General features: G+C 34.3%; 1 protein-coding gene across 3 annotated transcripts in view; it reads left to right on the forward strand.

Moving 5' to 3' along the window:
• Positions 1 to 19,923, forward strand: part of RMDN1 (regulator of microtubule dynamics 1) — a 28,704-nt gene extending 8,781 nt beyond the window's left edge. For all 3 annotated transcript variants that reach the window (XM_037504443.1, XM_054692126.1, XM_037504450.1), the window contains exons 3-10: positions 5,102 to 5,198; positions 7,195 to 7,354; positions 12,939 to 13,028; positions 15,026 to 15,081; positions 15,779 to 15,866; positions 17,061 to 17,091; positions 19,066 to 19,199; positions 19,828 to 19,923. In XM_037504443.1, the coding sequence (XP_037360340.1) occupies positions 5,102 to 5,198; positions 7,195 to 7,354; positions 12,939 to 13,028; positions 15,026 to 15,081; positions 15,779 to 15,866; positions 17,061 to 17,091; positions 19,066 to 19,199; positions 19,828 to 19,878 (707 nt within the window). In that variant the 3' untranslated portion in view covers positions 19,879 to 19,923. The remainder of the gene's footprint in view (positions 1 to 5,101; positions 5,199 to 7,194; positions 7,355 to 12,938; positions 13,029 to 15,025; positions 15,082 to 15,778; positions 15,867 to 17,060; positions 17,092 to 19,065; positions 19,200 to 19,827) is intronic.
• Positions 19,924 to 20,082: the final 159 nt, after the last annotated feature.

Raw genomic sequence — 20,082 nt, forward strand, 5'->3', positions numbered from 1 at the left:
GTAGTGATTTCCAGTACTACCCATTTAAAACCCTGTCACAAGCTGATAATTGTTTCCAAGCCAGTGGATAGCTTAACTTATATAACTTGGAAGTTGAATGCATATCCACAAAATTGTGTTACTGGAAATGGCTATATCTGAACATGGTTGTAATCTGAACACTGCCCATTTCCTTTTTTTTTTATTTTTATTTTTTATTTTTGCTCCTTTTGTTTTTGTACATTTCCATTTCTTTATCGGACAAAACTTGGTATCCACTCTTTAAGCTGTCATGGATGGATTCTTGGAAGCACGGAGACTTAGGTGTACCTGTGTGGAATGAATATTGCAGGTATCCCTCTTAAGAATCTGAAATCAGATATAGGAACTGATAAAGAACCTGAATAATAAGAAAATATCACAAAGAATTGATTTCCTGTGGCTATGAGAGGGATAAAAGGAAAGGTTATACTCATTGGGCCTTTGGCCTTTCTGTACCTGGTTTGATGTAAAACATTTTGAAGAATCTTAGGAGAGTGCATCCAGTTTCCACCATAAGTAAGAGCCTCTGTGGAATTAATTAAATATTCCTTAGTGTTCTTGTGTCCTGGGAAGAATGGTATTGCAAATTTTATGAAAGTAAAGGTGACTCTTGAAGAGGAGATTGATTTGAAAAGGGACATTCAGAATGAGCTCAGGCTTGAAAGTTGTATAAAGCTACCATTCTGAAATCATTGAAGACAGGATAGTAGCTACAGTATTGTGTATATATATATATGTATATTTTTAAAGATTTATTTATTTGTTTGTTTATACAAGCACTGGGTACAGTCAGAAGCACAGGAGGGTAAGAGAATTCACCAGAGCCAGAGCGGGGAGCAGAACAGGCAGACAGACGAAATACACTGCTGAGGGGAGCAGTGGGCGATAGGAGAGGTCTTTGCGCCATGTGAGACCCTCGCCGTCGGCCAGGGATCGAACCGGCGCTGCAGAGGTTGTGGGCAGCTTCGCAGCCCAGCGCTCAACCGCTGCGCCACCAGGGGAGGCCCTGTATATGTCTTTTGAATAAACCTGATTCTCATATTTATTTAGCCCTCTAGCCTTTTGATTTAATATTCACATGCTGGGTTATACTTTTTATAGTTCCTAAGCGACTGCGTGTAAGATAGTTTTGATACCTCTGATGTACAAATACTTGTTAAATATATAATAGTTGCCATTTGGGCTAAAAGAATATATGGTTTTATAGGACTTAATTCTTTTATTTTAGAATATGCTAATTCTTTAAGTCTCACTTGTACACTATGTTCATTTATATGACATAAGTATTATAACTGTGAAAATAAAAATTGTGTATGCACTTAAATTAATTCTAAATGTTAGTTCCAATCCTAACACTAAAAGAAATCTATTTCACCTTGGGGGAAAAAAATAGTATTTCAAGGTGCAATTTATTCTGAAAACAGTTTACTGTTATTATAGATTTTATTGAAAGCTTCCTTATATTTTAGAATTCTTTTCTGTATTTTAAGAACTCATAGTTTAAAAAGTTAATGAAAACAATGTATTACTATTTAGCCTGTCTTCATTTTCTCTTGCTTTATTTTCTTAAAACATTGAAAACTAGTTGACTGGCATGGTCATATAATTTGTTGTGAAACTGTTGGCCATACTTTTCAGAAAATATCAATTATTGATGATGTATAATAACTTGGAAAAGATCTGTTTCTATAAAAATATAACATAATTTGTCCTTGCAAGTTTTACATAGTTGTATAAATCTCTCATTTGCCATGCTGTAATCCTTGTTTTTCACATTTGTTAGGAATTGGCCTTCAGATAATTTCACCCATTAAAACTTACATTCAATTTTCTTTACATCTTCTGCACACTCATTGCAGTTATTTAAAAATTGTTTTTCTCCTCCACTTATTGGGATTAAATGATATTTTTGAGGTGAGACTTTGAAATTAATTTAAGGGCATATACATTTTTGGCGTTTGAGTTGTATGGAATTTTGAGTTTCATTTTTATATCGGTATATCTGTTTTATCACAATATAATGCCCAATACCCACTTGTTAATAGTAATTAAAGGACTTCAGAAAACTTTCTTTTTTATATAATTTTTAGCATCATTATATTTAAAGAAAAAAAACACCTACCACTATCTATTATACCCTTTTATAAAACCATCTTCACCTCTGGTAACTACAATTTGGTTATCAACATTCACTAGTTTGTTTTGTCTGTTCATCTACTTTGTTTCCTTATACCACATATTTAGATGAAATTGTCCAGAATTTCTTTATGTTTTATTAATTTCTCTTCACATAATCCTCTTGAGTTCCTTACACTTTGATCCAAATGGAAAAAATTTCATCCTCCTTTATAGGTGAATAGTATTATTCCATTGTGTATATTTACCATACCTGCTTTATCTAATCAGTGGACATTTCGGTTGCTTTCAAATATTGATGTAGATAACATAACAAGAATATTGTGGGGCATATATCTCTTCGACAAAATTTCATATTGTCCCAATAATACTCAGAAGTGGGATTATTTACTATTTTGAGGAAGGTCTGTACCTTCTAGTACCTAGACAATCCGTAGAGTACTTAGAAAATTGTGCACTTTTTTTTTTTTTTTTTGTGGGACCCTCGCCGACAACCGGGGAATGAACCGGTGCTGCAGAGACTGCAGGCAGCCTCGCAGCCCAGCGCTCAACCGCTGCGTCACCAGGGGAGGCCCGAAAATTGTGCACACTTTATAATTTGTGAATCCTATGTGGATAAACCTCAGAAATAGAGCTCTTTTGTTTCAGAGTAGTATTTCATTCTTTTTCAGCTACCTCTTACATAGCTCAGACTATACTTAGCGAGAAAAACTAGAAAACTGAAGTTTACTGTTGTATGTCACATCATTGGCCTTTTGAGGGACACATACTAAGAATTATTACAATATTGCACATGTACATTTTAGGCTGAACTAGAGTTCATAGTACAGTTGTAGGTGAATGATTTTCTCAGTTCATTTTGAGATATTTATTACTGAAAAGTACTTTAAAAGTTAAGTCCATTTTATGAACTGTGGTCTCTTTCTGTCAGTAACAGCTTATTTTAAAATATTTTCAGGAAATGTGCAGAGCACTAAACAAGTTAAAAAACACAACTGATTTACAGATACATGAGTGGTCTACATGCTTCAACCCTAGTGCCTATGTATGTCTGTAGTCTCAGAGTAAGTGCACTTTTTCCTTATAAATTGCACACTATATGATTTTAGAAATTTTTGTTTAGAATTAAGAAACTAAAATATTTAAAGCATAGCTACTATAGCTTTTGCTGTGTATAAAGAAATGAGATAAATGACAATGCGAATTTATAAAAGAGTAATGCACCAAAAAGATTTAAATTATTTTATTTACTGAATTTCAGTATCTTTTATGTGCTTGTTGAGATGTAGAATTCCTATATGATGTTAAAGACAGTAATCTCTAAGGGAGTTTCATAAAAATCTGTATAATGTAATTCCACTACTTATACTTACTATGTATACATTCAGATATGCCATATATTGAGTATATTATTTTTTTTCTGTTACTGCTGTAACTTCACAAACTTAGTGACTTAAAACAACACAAATTAATTTCTCTCAGTCCTATAGTTAGAAATCTAAAATGAGTCCCACTGTGCTAGGATAGAATCTGTCCATTTCCCTCCCCCCCACCCCCCAGTTTCCCAGCTTGCAGAGGCTTTTCACATTCCTTGGCTGAAGACCTCTTTCTGTTCAGAGCCAACAGTCACTCTGACCATGTTTCCATTGTCATTTCCTCCTCTCATTTTCTTCTGCCCCCCCTTCCACTTTTAAGGACCCTTGTGATTATATTTAACTGCCCTGGCCAATCCAAGATAATTTCCTATCTTAAGGTTAGCTAAGTAGCAACCTGATTTCATTTATGAACTTAATTCCCCTTTGCCACACAACCAAGCTTTTTCACAGATTCCCAGGAGTAAGATGTGCACGTTTGGGTCCATTCTGCCTACTACAGGGGTTGAGGTGACTACTCACTCCCTTTAAGAATCTCTGGATTTTAAAGCCCAAGCAAAGAGAATCAACCATTTTATCGAATAGAATGGAACCAAGCCATAAAACTGCCTTGTAAATATTAAACTTGGTAGTACCTAGCCAGATAGAAATAGTAGGATTATTGAGGGCAAAAAATCTTGAAGTTGATGTTTCTTTGCTATTTAACATTAAACATTTAATGTTTCTTAAACTAGTATGACTACGTTATGATGTTGTTGACTTAAAAAATACTATATATGGATGTGCCATAAATTGGTGAGTTTTGATTTTGGTCATCTAGATTTTAATTTTTCAAAAACTTTTAAAAAAAAAACCTCTAGTACACTGTCATTAATTAAAGTTTATCAAGGTAAATAATGAAACATGTTGGAATGTTATTATGTAGGTGAAAGTGAAACAGCAGGCTTATAGAAGACAAATGTCTGTTCCTTAGCAATAATTGGAATACCCTGATATTCAGACTTTTCTTTCAATACTAATCAACCTTTTTAGAACACTGTAATGCATAAGTTAGTTAACAAGTTGGAGCATAGCACCAATGAAGTAAAATTCAGTTTCTCCACTTAGTTAATTTCTTATAATTTTTTGATGACTTATTTGACATTTTCCTTAACAGCATTTGTGTAAGTTAGATCATAAAGAGAATCTAGTAAAAAGAATGTGGTTCAGCCCATGCAAATTAATAATATTCAATGTTGTAAGTAGACATACCACTTTCTACAACACTAATAGAAGCAGTGACAACAAACACTATGTGGAGGGTGTGTGCACCATTAATTCTTAATAGGAAATTACTTTTTTCACTTTTTAAAATGTATCATTTCAGTCAGTACCAGAATAAGTTTTCTAATTTTTTAATTTTCCATGGCTTCAATAAATCACTTTTGTGACAGCTTCAGACTTATTTCTGCTATGCTGATTCTTCTAAATTTCTGATCTTTATGACTTTTGTCATATCTTTCACATATAGAAAAAAGTGCTAGAATTATTGTCATCTGACTTGGGAAGACCTACTTATTTCTCTTTTATAGTTTTTAGAGTTGAAGAAATCCTCGAGCAAGCGGACTACTTATATGAAAGTGGAGAAACAGAAAAACTTTATCAGTTGTTAACCCAATACAAAGAAAGGTGGGCAGACTTGGTTTTGCAATTTCCTCTAAATTTTTGTTATTTAACAAAATGATTCTTGGTGCTAAAATATTTCATAGATTTTTTTTTTTAGACAATTACAGAACTAAAGAGAGATTGACAAAATACAATAATACTGTGGTATTTTAATAGCCACTTACAACTGTGGAAGATCAATAAGACAGAATAAGGAAACACTGGCCCTGAATGAAGAACTAAGTCAAATAAATTTAATAGATATCCAAAGAATACTGCAATCCAAAACTGCTGCATACACATTTGTTTCTTACTGTATGTAGAACATATTGAAGAATAGACTGTATGTTGGAGTCCATTCATAAAACTACAAAGATCAAAATTATACCAACCACCCTCTCTGAATATAATGCCATAAAACTAGAAATTAACTTTAAAAAAATAGGAAAAATTATAAACACATTGAGATTTAATAATATCCTACTTAGGGCCTCCCCGGTGGCGCAGCGGTTGAGCGCTGGGTTGCGAAGCTGCCCGCAGCCTCTGCGGTCCCAGTTCGATCCCCGGCTGCTCCCCGGCCACAGGAGGAGGGTCCCACATGGCGCGCAGACCTCTCCTGCCGCCCGCTGCTCCCCTCAGCAGTGTACTTCGGTCCTTCTGCCTGCTCTGTTCCCCGCTCTGGCTCTGGTGAATTCTCTCACCCTCCCGCGCTTCTGACTGTACCCAGTGCATGTATAAAAACAAACAAAAAAATAAAATAAAGGAGATTGAATTCTGGTTCCTTCTAAAAAAAAATATATATATAAAAATATCCTACTTAATAGCTATTGCATAGAAGAGGAAACTAAAATGAAAATTTAAAAATACCTTAAGAGTAAATTAAAATGAGGATGCAAACTATCAGAATCTATGGGATGCAGCAAAGATAGTCTTAAGAGTGATAATTGCATTGTAGGCCCACATTAAGAACCAAGGAAAATCCCAAATAAAAAGTCTAGTACTATACCTAATTTTATGTGAATACCATTTTTGTTAACATTTGATAATGCGAGATTGAAGGCAAATATTCCATATAAAGGGAATTTAAGGTTTTTAAATTTTTTCCCCAAATGTGGTTACTATTTATTGTTTTATGTAATTGTATTTAAATGACAGTTCTTCAAGGAGGTTTTTTTGTGTGTTTTTTTTTTTTTAAGATTTATTTATTTATACAAGCACTGGGTATAGTCAGAGGCGCAGGAGGGTGAAAGAATTCACCAGAGCCAGAGCGGGGAACAGAACAGGCAGACCGACAAAATACACCGCTGAGGGGAACAGCGGGCAGCCGGAGAGGTCTGCGTGCCATGTGGTACCCTCGCCGGCGGCTGGGGATTGAGGCAGCCAGGGATCGAACTGGTGCTGCAGAGGCTGCGGGCAGCTTCGCAGCCGAGTGCTCAACCGCTGCGCCACCGGGGAGGCCCTCTTCAAGGAGTTTTAATGGCAATATTTGAAATGTACCATGCATCACGGCACAGATGACACATTCAAAAAAATTTGAGATAACATTATAGTTAATCATTCATGAACAAATATTTATCATATACCTGTAGTGTGCCAGGTACTATATGTGAGCTAGGGATACAACAGTTTTGTTTTATAGAGCATGACTTTGTTAATAAAGTTTTATGTATTTTATGGTACTGTTTGGACTGATTTAGAGAGAGTTACCTGAAGCACAGTGCCAGTGAGGTCAAGCAAGTTATATGTTGAATTTTATAAGACAAGTGTTTAGGGAATTCAGACACTAAGATTTTTTTTTAAGAAAGTTGGTATTTTAGATACCATAGGTAAGTTTATTAATTATATTGGATATTTTGTAGAAATTTTAGCAAATAAAGGTTTTATATGAAAGAAAACAATTGCTTTTGATTTGCTACTTGCTCTGTTTTCATAAGTTGAACAATTGTATTTATTAGTTATGGACCTGGAACAATTTTAAAATGTAAGCTAAAATGGTGGTTTTATGTTTATTTCAAAATAGTGAAGATGCAGAGTTACTCTGGCGTTTGGCACGGGCATCACGTGATATAGCTCAGCTTTGTGGAACCTCAGAAGACGAGAAAAAGCTGTTGGTGTATGAAGCACTAGAATATGCTAAAAAAGCCCTAGAAAAAAATGAATCAAGTTTTGCAGCTCACAAGGTAAGTTGTTTAAAGTAACTAAGTTGTTGTTGAGTACTGAAAGCTACATTGGTTTATACATACCTAAATTGTTTTTAAGTAGGGAAGATATTTTTGTAGATAACATTAATATTTAAAAATTATCTTATAAAATTTATAAAGTATATTTTAAATTAATTTTATAAATTTTTCTTTTTTTTTTTAAAGATTATTCAAACAAGAACTGGGGTACAGACCAGAGGTGTGGGGGTGGGGGTGAGAGGATTCACCAGAGACAGAGTAGGGAGCACAGCAGGCAAAGTGACTGAAATACACTGCTGAGGGGAGCAGCAGGCAAGACAGGAGAGGTCTGCTGCGCCATGTGGGTTAGCTCCCTGGCTGAAATCAAACTCAGGCTGAAGTGGCTTCCCATAGCTTTATAATGCTGTGTCTCAACCCCTAGCGCCACCAGGGAGGCCCTTACAAATTTTTCTAAACGTGCTTTTTTCCTTTTCATTCTTAGACATTATCACTTCACCAATATGTTTAATTACTTTTGTAATGCTCATTTTTAAAAATATTTTATTTTATATAATTCTTACATCATTTTTCATCTTTGCACAATGTATGCATTTGCATTATGGTTATATTCCCCATACAATTGCACCCCCCCTTATTTTGACTCTAGTTTTTCCTCTTCCCTCCCCTCCCTCCCCCCTACTCCCCAGTGTGTCTCTGGTTTATAGTTGCTTGTTGATTTTGATTTTTACCTTGTATTGATTAGTCTTTTTCCTGGTCTCTTATTTAAATTTTCTGAATTCCTGCTATGAGTGAGACCATCGGTATGTAATGCTCATTTTTAAACGAAATTGTTAGTTTATCCAATAGCTGTATTCCTGGTAGTACAATCACTTGACAAATGTTTTCTCATTTTTCTCACATTATATTTCTGTTTCATGTGAAGGTAGGACTATAGCACCTGAACAACTAAGAGGTAGTGCAGTTTCACACATAACTACAAATTTCTGTATTTGCTAACCAGTTAGAATAGGTTTTTCAATGAACAGTGTGTGGAGGTTAGGAAATGTTATTTATATTTTGTATTAGGACATTACTTTATCATGTTGGATTGTGCTCAGTAGAGTCCCCAAGTCTTGTGACAACCTTCACAATTCCAAATGCTCCTTTTAGAGGCTCCCCTTTTCTCCCACTGCTCACCACTAGAACTGCTGCTGCTGATTTATAAGGGTCAAACAAGTTAGAAATCCTTTTTATTTGGGACTTGGTCTTTGGCCCATCTTTGTAAATTTTCTTTGTGCACATGAAAACAATGTTTGTTCAGCTATTGTTAGGCATATTTTATAAATATCATTCAGGTCATATTGGATGGTAGGTGCTATTCAAATCTATAGCCTTGCTGATTTTCTGTCTACTTGTTCTATACGTTATTGCAAAAGGGGTGTTGAAATCTTCAAGTATAACTGTAGATTTGTCTGTCTCTGCCATTTTATTAGTTATTGCTAATGTATTTAAAGATGTTATTAGTAGGTCTATACATTTAGGATGGTTTTCTTGATGCTTGACCTCTTTATCAGTGTAAAATGATCTTCCTTATCTCTACATATTCTTGGTTTTACAATATACTTTATATTAATGTCATCCCTCTTATTTTCTTGTGATTAATGTTAGTACGGCCTTTCCTTTTCTGTCCTTTTTCTCATATTTTATATGTGTCTTTATATTTAACATGTACTTTTATGAAGGTGATAAATCCTGCTTTTAAATTTTTTTTTAAGAGTGATTTATTTATGCATACAAGAACTGCGGTATAGTCCAGAGATGCGGGGGGTGAGAGGATTCACCAGAGACAGAGTGAAAACAGAACAGGCAGATTAACTGAAGTACACTACTGAGGGGAGTAGCAGGCGAGTCAGGAGAGGTCTGCTGCGCCATGTGGGTTGCTCCCTGGTGGGCTGGGGATGGAACAGGTGCTGCAGAGGCTGTGGATTGCTTCATAGTGTGGTGCTTATTAACCCCTTGTGCCACCAGGGAGGCCCTATTTTCATTTTTTATACATCCCATTATACAAAATTCACTGTTGTAAAAAGTATATACTTCAGTGGTGTTTAGCATATCAATATGTTGTGCAATCACCACCACTAATTCCAGAATGCTTCCATTACTCCAAAAAAGAAATCCCATGCTAGTTAGTCCTTTACAAGATCTTCTTGTCTCTAGGAATTTGCCTGGGCATTTTATGTAAATTGAATCATACACTATATAACCTTTGTACGTCTGACTTCTTTCACTTAATATATTTTCAAGGTTCATCTATGCAGATCATGTGACAGTTGGCTGAATTTACACTCCAATGTGTATGATATAGCACTTTCATTTATTTGTCAGTTGATGGACATTTGGGTTGTTTTCCCCTTTTTACTATTATTAGTAATGCTGCTATATATAAATGATTGTGCACAAGGTTTTTGTGAATATCTGCTTTCAGTTCTCTTTGTAAGTGATGTAAATTCACATAAGATTTATCATTTTACCATGAACAGTCCAGTGGCATTTAGTACATTTATACTGTTCAACTGTTGCTTCTATCTAGTTCACATTTTTTTATTATCCTGAAAGGAAACTCCATACCCATTAAGCAGTCCTTCTTACTATTCCTTCTTACTATTCCTCCCTTCTTACTATTCCTTCTTAATCCCAGTCCACGGTAACCACTAATCTGAATTCTGTCTCTGACTTTTCATATAAGTAAAATCATACATCTGTGTCTGGCATCTTTCACTTTACAGATTGTTGAGATCCATCAACATTATAATTTGTGTGAATACGTCATTCCTTTTAATGGCTGAGTAATATTATGTTTTGTAGATATACCACATTTTGTTTCCGCATTCATAGTTGGTAGACATTTGGATTATTTCTACCTTTTGCTATTTATAGTGTAGCTATCAGTGTTTCTTTTAAGGGCCTCCCTGGTGGCGCGGCCGTTGAGCGCTGGGTTGTGAAGCTGCCTGCAGCCTCTGCAGCGCCGGTTCGATCCCCAGCTGCTCCCCGGCTACTGGAGGAGGGTCCCACATGGCGCGAAGACCTCTCCTGCCTCTCCTGCCGCCCACTGCTCCCCTCAGCAGTGTACTTCAGTCCTTCTGCCTGCTCTGCTCCCAGCTCTGGCTCTGGTGAATTCTCTCACCCTCCTGCGCTTCTGCCTGTACCCAGTGCTTGTATAAATAAATAAATAAATCTTAAAAAAAAAAAGAAAATGTTTTTTTAAAAAAATAAAATATTTAAGAACATTTTTCAATTTTTTTAAGTATATATCTAGAAGAACTGCTAGATCATATGGTAATTCTATGTAATCCTTTTTTTTTTTAAGATTTATTTATGCATACAAGAGCTGGGGTACAGGCCAGAGGCGTGAGGGGTGAGAGGTTTCACCGGAGATAGAGTGGGGAGCAGAACAGGCAGATGTACTGAAATACACTGCTGAGGGGAACAGTGGGCAAGTCAGGAGAGGTCTACTGGGCCATGTGGATTGCTGCCTGGCCGGCTGGGGGATCAAACTCATTCTACAGAGGCTGCAGACAGCTTATCGGTTGCTTCTTAACCCCTTGTGCCACCAGGGAGGCCCTGTGTAATTCTTTTTTGAGAAACTGTCAAACTGTTTCCAAAGCAGCTGTTCCTTTTCACATTGCAATGTATGAGGATTCTAATTCTTCTGCATTCCTTGTCAGTATTTGTTTTTGTCCAGTGTAAAAACTACAGTTATCCTAGAGGATATGAAGTGGTATCTCATCATGGTTTCGATTTGCATTTTCCCAATAATTAATACTGTTGAGGATCCCTATAGGTACATTCAGGTATTTATAGATCTTCTTTGGAGGAATTTCTATTTAACTTTTGTGCCCATTTTATAATTGGGTTGTCTTTTTATTATTGAGTTGTAACAGTACATATTCTGGATACTAGCTCCTTGTTAGATAATATGCAAATAGTTATTCTTAACTTTGGATCCTTTTCATTTTATTGGTAGTGCTCTTTGATGCAAGAGATTTTAATTTTAATGAAGTCATCTGTACTGTTTTGATTGCTTAGCTTTTGGTGTCATCTTAAAAACTTGCCCAATTCAATATTTTTATATAGATTTTTTCACCTATGTTTTCTTCTGAGAATTTTGTTTTCCCTCTTACATTGTTAATCCATTTGGAGTTAACTTTTGTACATTACACAGGTATGAGTATGGGCCCAAATACATATTTTGCATATAGACACCCAGTTGTCCTAGTACCTGTTGTTGAAGACTATTCTTGGCATCCTTGACAAAAATCGATTGAACACAAATGTATAGGTTTAATTTTGTACTCTCAACTTTATTCCATTGATCTGTTTGTATTCTTATACCAGTACCACAGTGTCTTGCTTACTACAGCTTTTTAGTTTGTTTCTAGTATGTTTTGAAAGAAAGTGTGTTTTCCAACTTGTTCTTCTTTTCCAAAATTATTTTGATTATTGAGTCCCTTGAATTTCCATACAAATTTATGGTCAGCTTGTACATTTCTGTAAAAAAAATCAGTGGAGATTTTGGTAAGGTTTTTATTGAATCTGTAGATCAATTTGGAGAATATTGCCATTTTGGTAATACATCTTGCAGTCCATGAACATGTATTTAGGTCACTTTTTCTTCCAGTAGTGTTTTGTGGTGTCAGTGTACAAATATTTCACTTCTTTGAAATTATTCCTTAGTATTTTGTTCTTTTTGATGCTATTGTATATGGAATATTTTTTAAATTTTAATTTCAGATTGTTCATTGCTTGTATATAAGTGTGTGACCAATTGATTTTGTACCTGCAGCTTTGCTGAACTCATATATTGGTTCTACTAGTTTTTTTTTTTTTAAAGAGTCTTTCAGATTTTCTATATCTTATCATATTTTTTACTGTTTTCTTTCTAATCTGGACACTTTTTCAAAAACCCTTTGCCCAAATTCCATCACTAGAATTTGCAGTACAAGGTTGCACAAAGTGCCAAAAATGGATGTATTTGTCTTGTTCCTGATGTAGGATGAAAGTAATTAGTCTTTCATGATTAATTATGTTAGCTATGGGTTTTCCATAGCTGCTTTTTATTAAAGTGAGGAAGTTTCCTTCTTTTCCTAGTTTGTTGATTATGGATCTTTGATGTTCAGATTTTAGGGAAGAAACTCAGTTTGGGACTGCTGTCCAACTGTTGAATTATGGGGACAAGATCACAATTGACAGGTGTGGCTGTTTCTAGTATAATGCAGATGTGGAAGAAGAGGTTGCTTTCAGAAAGAGGATGAGAAAAGTGCTGGTCATCAATTGCTAATTTTTCAAAATTTATACTTATCTTTAAGTTGTACTAATAATTTTCCTGAAGATTCTCTGCTCTCTACATAGCATTATTGTCCTCTATAAACACGTCATATCATTGTTTCATGAGGGCCATGTCCAGTTTTCTTAGTGTATTCCAGTATATTTAACACAGATTTTATGCTCATCTTTTTGGTAGGTGAGAATGACTTGAGGAATAATAGTTATTGTTTTACCTTGTATGGATGGAATATTGTTTACTCATAAACCTTTTGTTTTTCAGTGGTATGCAATCTGTATAAGTGATGTTGGAGATTATGAAGGCATCAAGGCTAAAATTGCAAATGCCTACATTATCAAGGAACATTTTGAGGTACTAATGATTTTTAAAAGTAATTTTTCTGAATAAATGTCTGTTTTACTTAATCTATTGTTGTATATATAGCAAACCTCTGAAAGCTGGGTAACAATGGCAGTTTATTTCTCATGTGGGTTAACTGAACACAGTGTTGCTTGTTTTGCTTGGTATAACAGGTCATTTAGATGGGAACATTAAACTGGGGTTCAGCAGACCTAGATTCTTGTTCAGCATCAATAGTGTGTGTGTTTATGTTTATGTATACACATATGTATATATTTCAATTTAATAGTATACATTTTCCAAGATTTTTCAAAGGAGATTGCATTCTATAATCAGTGGGTATTTATATAATCAGGGTATTTTACCATTGGCAGTGCTTTCTTCATGGTATATTAGTGATGTCATAACATTTATGGTAGTTGAGAGTCAGTGAATTAGTAATTTTCTCAGTGGTATTAGATAAACAACTAGCCTTTAGATTTTTAGTGCTGAACTAAATGTAGATTAATAATCTACGTGTTAATTATAATGTATACCTGAAACTTCAATTAAAAAAGAAATCACCTCTTTATGCCTCAGGATGTAGTAATACATGACAGATACTTCCAATGTGAATAATGGAAAAGTTGCAGAAAATGCTAATTTTCTTCAGTGCAACAGTAAAAGCTGTAGATTATTTTTTAAGAACCCAGTGTTTTGTGTAAGTTCTCCAATGTATGTTAATGTAAAAGGACAATGTTCCATATTTACATGCTAAAAAGATCATAAACTTCTTCTGTTTCAAATTCCATTACTACCTCTAAAGTTGTAAGAAATTACTGTCTTTGAATTGTTTTTGAACATACTTAAAGTAATGATAAAGAGGATTACAAAAGATAGGATTTGCTTGAGTGGAGCCCCTCTCAGCCTTTCTAATAAGAGCATTATTTCTGATGTCCCAAGGCATCTACTGTTTGTGATGAATGAACTTCTTTCTGATGCACCTAGAATGGTACTTGCTTTGTACCATTCTTTGTAGAATGGAGAAAAACTCTCATATAATTTTTTACAGGATTCAGTTTGCTAGTGCAACTCCAGTTGGGAAAGAGTATATACTGTATATATGTTAAAATATATTTTGCTATAAAGAGTATCACTTTTTATGGAAAAGTAACAATTGGGTCAGTGCTGGTTTTTACCCATTATTGTTGAAACAAAATTTCTGCCAAGTTGTATTTGATGACTTTCATTTTAGCTATAACCTCTGCTACTACTAACATTAATTAGTGTTAGTAATACATTAAATGCTTGGTACTTATGAAAAGTAAGTATAATAATGATGGTTGTGATAGAAATTATTACTTTGTTAAGCACCTCCTGTTAACTCACTAATTTTTACCACAACCTTTAAGATAGTTGTATTTTTCTCCAGCCTATAAAAAAGCAAACTTAGGCATGGCAAGAAGATAGAACTTGGAAGCAACTATTGTTTAAAAATAAACAATGATTGGGCCACTCCAGTGGCGCAGCGGTTGAGCACTGGGTTGCGAAGCTGCCTGCAGCCTCCGCAGCGCCGGTTTGATCCCCGGCTGCTGGGCAAGGGTCCCACATGGCGCGCAGACCTCTCCTGCCGCCCGCTGCTCCCCTCAGCGGTGTACTTCATCACTTTGCCCATTCTGTTCTCCACTCCAGCTCTGGTGAATTCTCTCACCCTCCCGTGCTTCTGACTATACCCAGTGCTTGTATAAATAAATAAATAAATCTTAAAAAAAAAAAAAAAGATGTAAAAAATAAAGTAGGAAAAAAAAAAAAGAATATAGAACTTGCCGAGATCAAAAAGATGGAAGTTATTGAGCTGTAATTTGAACCCTGGTAGTGTGACTTCAGAACCTATGCGGGTGAAAATGTCTCTCACGTATTATGAAACTGAAAGTGAAAGAATAGGCTTACTAGGAAATAGCATTTCCTAAAAAAGTTTTAGTTTAATAGGATTAATATTAAATTAATATTAAATTCTCATTTCTTTTTAGAAAGCAATCAAACTAAACCCTAAAGATGCTACTTCAATTCACCTTATGGGTATTTGGTAAGAAAATTTTTTCAAATGTTTCAGTGGTATGTAGTATGATCTGCCAAATACTTAAAAATATTTTACATCTCACTTCCATACACTGCAAAATATTTGGTGGAGGCAAGAGAATTTAATTCATTAAATTAACTAGCACTTTTGCATATATAGTTAGAAAATAGTATATTTGTAATCATACTAAATATTGTTATTTGATTATTTAGGAATATCTACCGATATAAAAAGGAAATAAAGCCTCTGAAATCAATTTGTTGAGAAACACTATTTTCATTTACCAGGCTGCATGTAGTTGGATTAATTTAATTACAGTAATATAATATGTAGGATGCTCTAAGAGGGTCTTTCCATCTTCAAAGTATGTTAAATACAGTCTGATTCATTTGAGAAACAATTTGACTTTTACTCTTTCCTATATATGCCAACATCATTCTGCTGGCATTAGTGCACATTAATATGTCAAATGCTGTATTATCATTATTAGTACTATTGTTTAATATATTTTAATCACAAAATACACCCTAATTGATGGATCAGTATTAATCAGTCTCTAGATAATTCAGTGAATATTAACCTACTAGATACTATTAAGTACAAATTATTTAAACGTGTAACAAAAAATTCCTTTTTCATTGGTATGTGTAGTTTTCTTTAGGGGAGAAAGGTACAATTTGAATGTTGTTTTATTTTCCTATAGGTGTTACACATTTGCAGAAATGCCTTGGTATCAAAGAAGAATTGCTAAAATGCTGTTTGCAACTCCTCCTAGTTCCACCTATGAGGAGGTATTGTGATGTCCTTTATTAAATTAGTACTGATTTCTTAACTGCAGTGCCATTCTACAGTGTCCACACATCTGGAGCTCTGATCAGTGAGAAACTCAAGCACTTTTCTAACCATCCAGTGCAACTATCTTATTACAAAGGTATAATACTTTCCTATAACTGGTGAGTGGTTTTTTCTTTAGGTTAGTAGCTGGCAATTCCATTATATTTGTTGGCTAAAATGGCACAAAAGTCTACCTTCATTTTCTGTTTGAAATTTATACCATATAATGGTCATTACAGCATTGTTACTCAGCATGTTTTGGATACATATTCTGAATAAGTCATTTATGTAGACAGTATAACATGTTTGTATTGATAGAGAAACAGTAATTTTCACTTTCTTTTAAAAGTGGGTTTGAAAAGCTCATTTCATTGATATTTTCAAGGCCTTTGGCTTTTGCAATTGCAAATAAAATCTGAAAAGGATTTCAAGGCAAATATTTTCTTTTTACACCATCACAAAATTTTCAGAGTAAGGAAACAAGTGACTGAAAAAGCTTTCTCAATACTTGCATTATAATGAGCTTTTTTTTTTTTTCTGGGAAGCAGTAGTGTAGAATTTAAAGTAAAAATATTTAGTTGTGTAATTCGAACAGATATGGGTGGAAATGTTATTAAAAAGAATGCATTCTAAGGAGAAAAGATACATAGTACTAACAAATAATGTTTCTGAGAAATCAATTGTCAGTTAATGCATTATAAAAAATCTACATGGGACCAAAAGGAATTAGCAGAGCTCAAACTCACAAAAATAGTTTATATGGGGATTTTAATAATAAAGGAATTTCAAAAATTCGTTGACACATTATTTACCATTCAGTTTTTGATTATATTTACTTTTTACTATATTTTACTTTTTACTGAGTTGCACATGATCATCTTTATTTCTTCTTTGCGCATGCTAATTTAATACAAGTCCTAAACAGCAACCAAGTTACTACCTAAAGTAATACACATACTGTAATCCTGTTCTCTGCAGATTTAATAATGCTGCATTCAATTTACCTATGGTAACTGTTATTGTTAAAAAATTCACTGGTTAAGGATGTTTTCATTTACTTCTTGACTTAATATAGGAATTGAGAAAATGCTTTTTTAATATCAGTTGTCTTAAACTTTTACATTTCGTGGGCTCTTTGTGTTTCTTAACAGGCCTTAGGCTACTTTCAGATGGCAGAAGAAGGTAACTTTTCTTTTTATATACTGAATGTATGTAATTTGTATGAGTGCTCTCTTTATATAACAGCAATTTTAAAGTAAAAATGTTAGTTACTCTCATATACTTCATTTTGCACTAGACAATGAAAATTTTTTAGAAGTATTCAGTAAGGGAAGAAAATGGGCCCTGCTGAATATAGATTTGTAGTTCTGGAATGGTCCTTCACTTGATGTAACTCAACTTCCTTTGGAGAGGAGACCTTGACAGACTAGCTGTTTTATGACACAGCTAATTAAAGGCATTAAATGAAAGCTCAGTTTTTAAACCAGGCCAGTTTTTGTTCTGTTGCAGGTAATGTCTCTTGTGAAGATGTTTCATTCATTCTTGCTTTGAAGAAACCACCTACAGATCAGTCACTACCTTATCCTGTTTATTAGTTTAATATTAACAGTACAAACTAGAAAAGAGACACAACCATGTTACCAAATATACAACCCAAAAAAGGACTGCAAGCATTTCTATAAAACTTAAGTTAGAAGAAAGTTAATGACAATGTTTATTACATTTGAAAACCTACTCACTATGGATTTATTCAAACATTTTCATGATAGCAAAGCATCTTTTAAAGACAGCTTTCTAAACTGTCTGAATATCACTATCTCTTTAAGACATTCATTCTGATTTAATGTCATTGCTTTTCATTGATACCCTCATATGATGGTAATTTTCGTATCATGAAAATATAGGAGTAAAAATTTCTCACATTGTGTAATTATACAGCCTTATCTCATGGTGTAATAATAAAGCCTTAGAGACTTAGGGTTAGAAGTGTTGAGAAAAACACGGTCATAGCTTTGTGGAGCTGAAATAATTCTGTGACTTCAGTTCTCCAGATGGTACCTTAAAGGTCACTTCCTCTAGGCAGTTTTTATGACCCATACTTGGTTTAGAAGCTCCTCCTAAGTATTTAGTGACTTTTACTTTTCCCACAGTATAAATATATCTGTTTCAAGGTCTAAGACTAAATTCAGATAAGATAGGAACTTGGTCTTTTTTGTATGGTTGCATCCTCATTGCTGGACATAATACTTGGTGAATACTCAGTGAATGACTATGAATGAGTGAATATACTTAACTCCAAGGAAACCTTAAACACATCAACATGGCATCTCACTAATTTGTTCAAATTAAAAAGGTAATTTGTGGTTAAGCAGCAAACAGATTGAATTATTCATAAACTGTGGCAGCATAAAAATATGCTTTGAATATACAGGGTCCCAGGTCAAAGGGAGGACATTATAGAGGTAATGAAGTTAGCGAGACAGTCCCATCTCATCCATTGGCTTTTTGTTCACATTTTCCCTTCAGCCAAGCTTGTTATCCACTTTTATATTATAATCCTTTTCAGCCTCCAAGTCAGCCCAAGCATAACCACTTTGATTTAGTTGCTTTTGACTTCTCATTGTGCTTTAAAGTTTGTTGTTCTTAGCATGCTGTTCTTCCATCTTATGTTACACTTAGCTGTGCTCATATTTGTTTCTTGTTATTATAAATTCCCAAAGGGCAGAGACTGTATTTCATTTATGCTTAAGTAGATCCCACATATCAGTAAGTATTGATCACATTTATATAGATATATGTATATTATTTCATTCAGTTATGCAGCAAATGTATATTGAGTGTTATGTTCTAGGCACTTTTAGATACAGTAGGGAACAGAAGAGAGTAAAAAAATCCCTGTCGATAAGGAGCTTATATTTTACCAGGAACCTCAGTTTCTCTTCTGTTAAATGAAGGTATAAAAATGAGAACTATAGTGCCTAGTGAATAAATGGTTATTTTAACTTTTTTGAGATATAGTGGAACAGAAGAGAATTCCAATTAGCCTAATCATTTATTAACTACAAAATTACTACTAGAATTTAGACTAAAAAAAATTAAGCCTTTAAAAATAAGAACAATACTAATTCATCTGATACATTTTTTTCTTACGTACAGTGGATCCAAACTTCTACAGCAAGAACTTGCTTCTTTTAGGAAAGACCTATTTGAAGCTACACAACAAAAAGCTCGCTGCTTTCTGGCTACTGAAGGCTAAGGACTATCCAGCTCACACAGAGGAAGATAAACAGGTATTGCAGCTCCAAAAAAGTTGGTTTTGGTGTTTTTTTTGTTTTGTTTTTTGTTTTTTTGCCTAGAACTGTGGTGTTGGTTAAGAGGTGCAGGGGTGGAGGGGAGGGATGAGAGGATTCACCAGAGACAGAGTGGGGAGCAGAGCAGGTGAATTTACTGACATGTACTGCTAAGGGGAGTAGAGGGTATGATAGGAGAGGTCTGCTGCACCATGTGTGGGTTAACTCTCTAGCTGGGGATTGAACTCGGGCCATAGTGATTTAACCCTTAAGCTACCAGGGATGCCCCTCCGAAAAAGTGTTTAAGGCAAGATAAGGTTTCTGTTGAGGTAGTTAAATAAAGGTGAATTAAGATCTTTTAAAACATAATAGTCTAAATGCATGTATTATTGAAAATAGTGTTCCTTTCTATCATAAACTCATTGACATTAACATTTAAATTTATGGCAAATGTTTAGTTACTATCAACAGTAGGTACTATAAGTCTCATCCACAGTCACTATTTAAAAATTTTATCTTGACAATGTGCTATTTTGGTTTTTGGAAGCCACAGTTCACTTTATGAATTTTAATTTTAGAGGTTGATGTCTGCACTATACTATTTATAATATGTATTTTTCTATTATAGATACAGACAGAAGCTGCTCAGTTGCTTACAAGTTTCGGTGACAAGAATTGAAAATTTTGCAAAGAAAGCACATGAAATATCTAATATTGCCTTTTCATCAGATTATAAAGGTAATACATTAAACTGTAACTGCTCTATGACTTTTTCCTTAGTTCTTTCACTATTGTGACCATTTAACAGATACATAGAATTCTAGATTTCTTCACAAATAAGGCAAGTAATTGCTATAAATATGGTTCAGAGCCAGAAATTACT

Source organism: Talpa occidentalis, unplaced genomic scaffold (assembly GCF_014898055.3).
Source record: "Talpa occidentalis isolate TD23 unplaced genomic scaffold, MPIMG_talOcc4v2.1, whole genome shotgun sequence".
Taxonomy (NCBI): domain Eukaryota; kingdom Metazoa; phylum Chordata; class Mammalia; order Eulipotyphla; family Talpidae; genus Talpa; species Talpa occidentalis.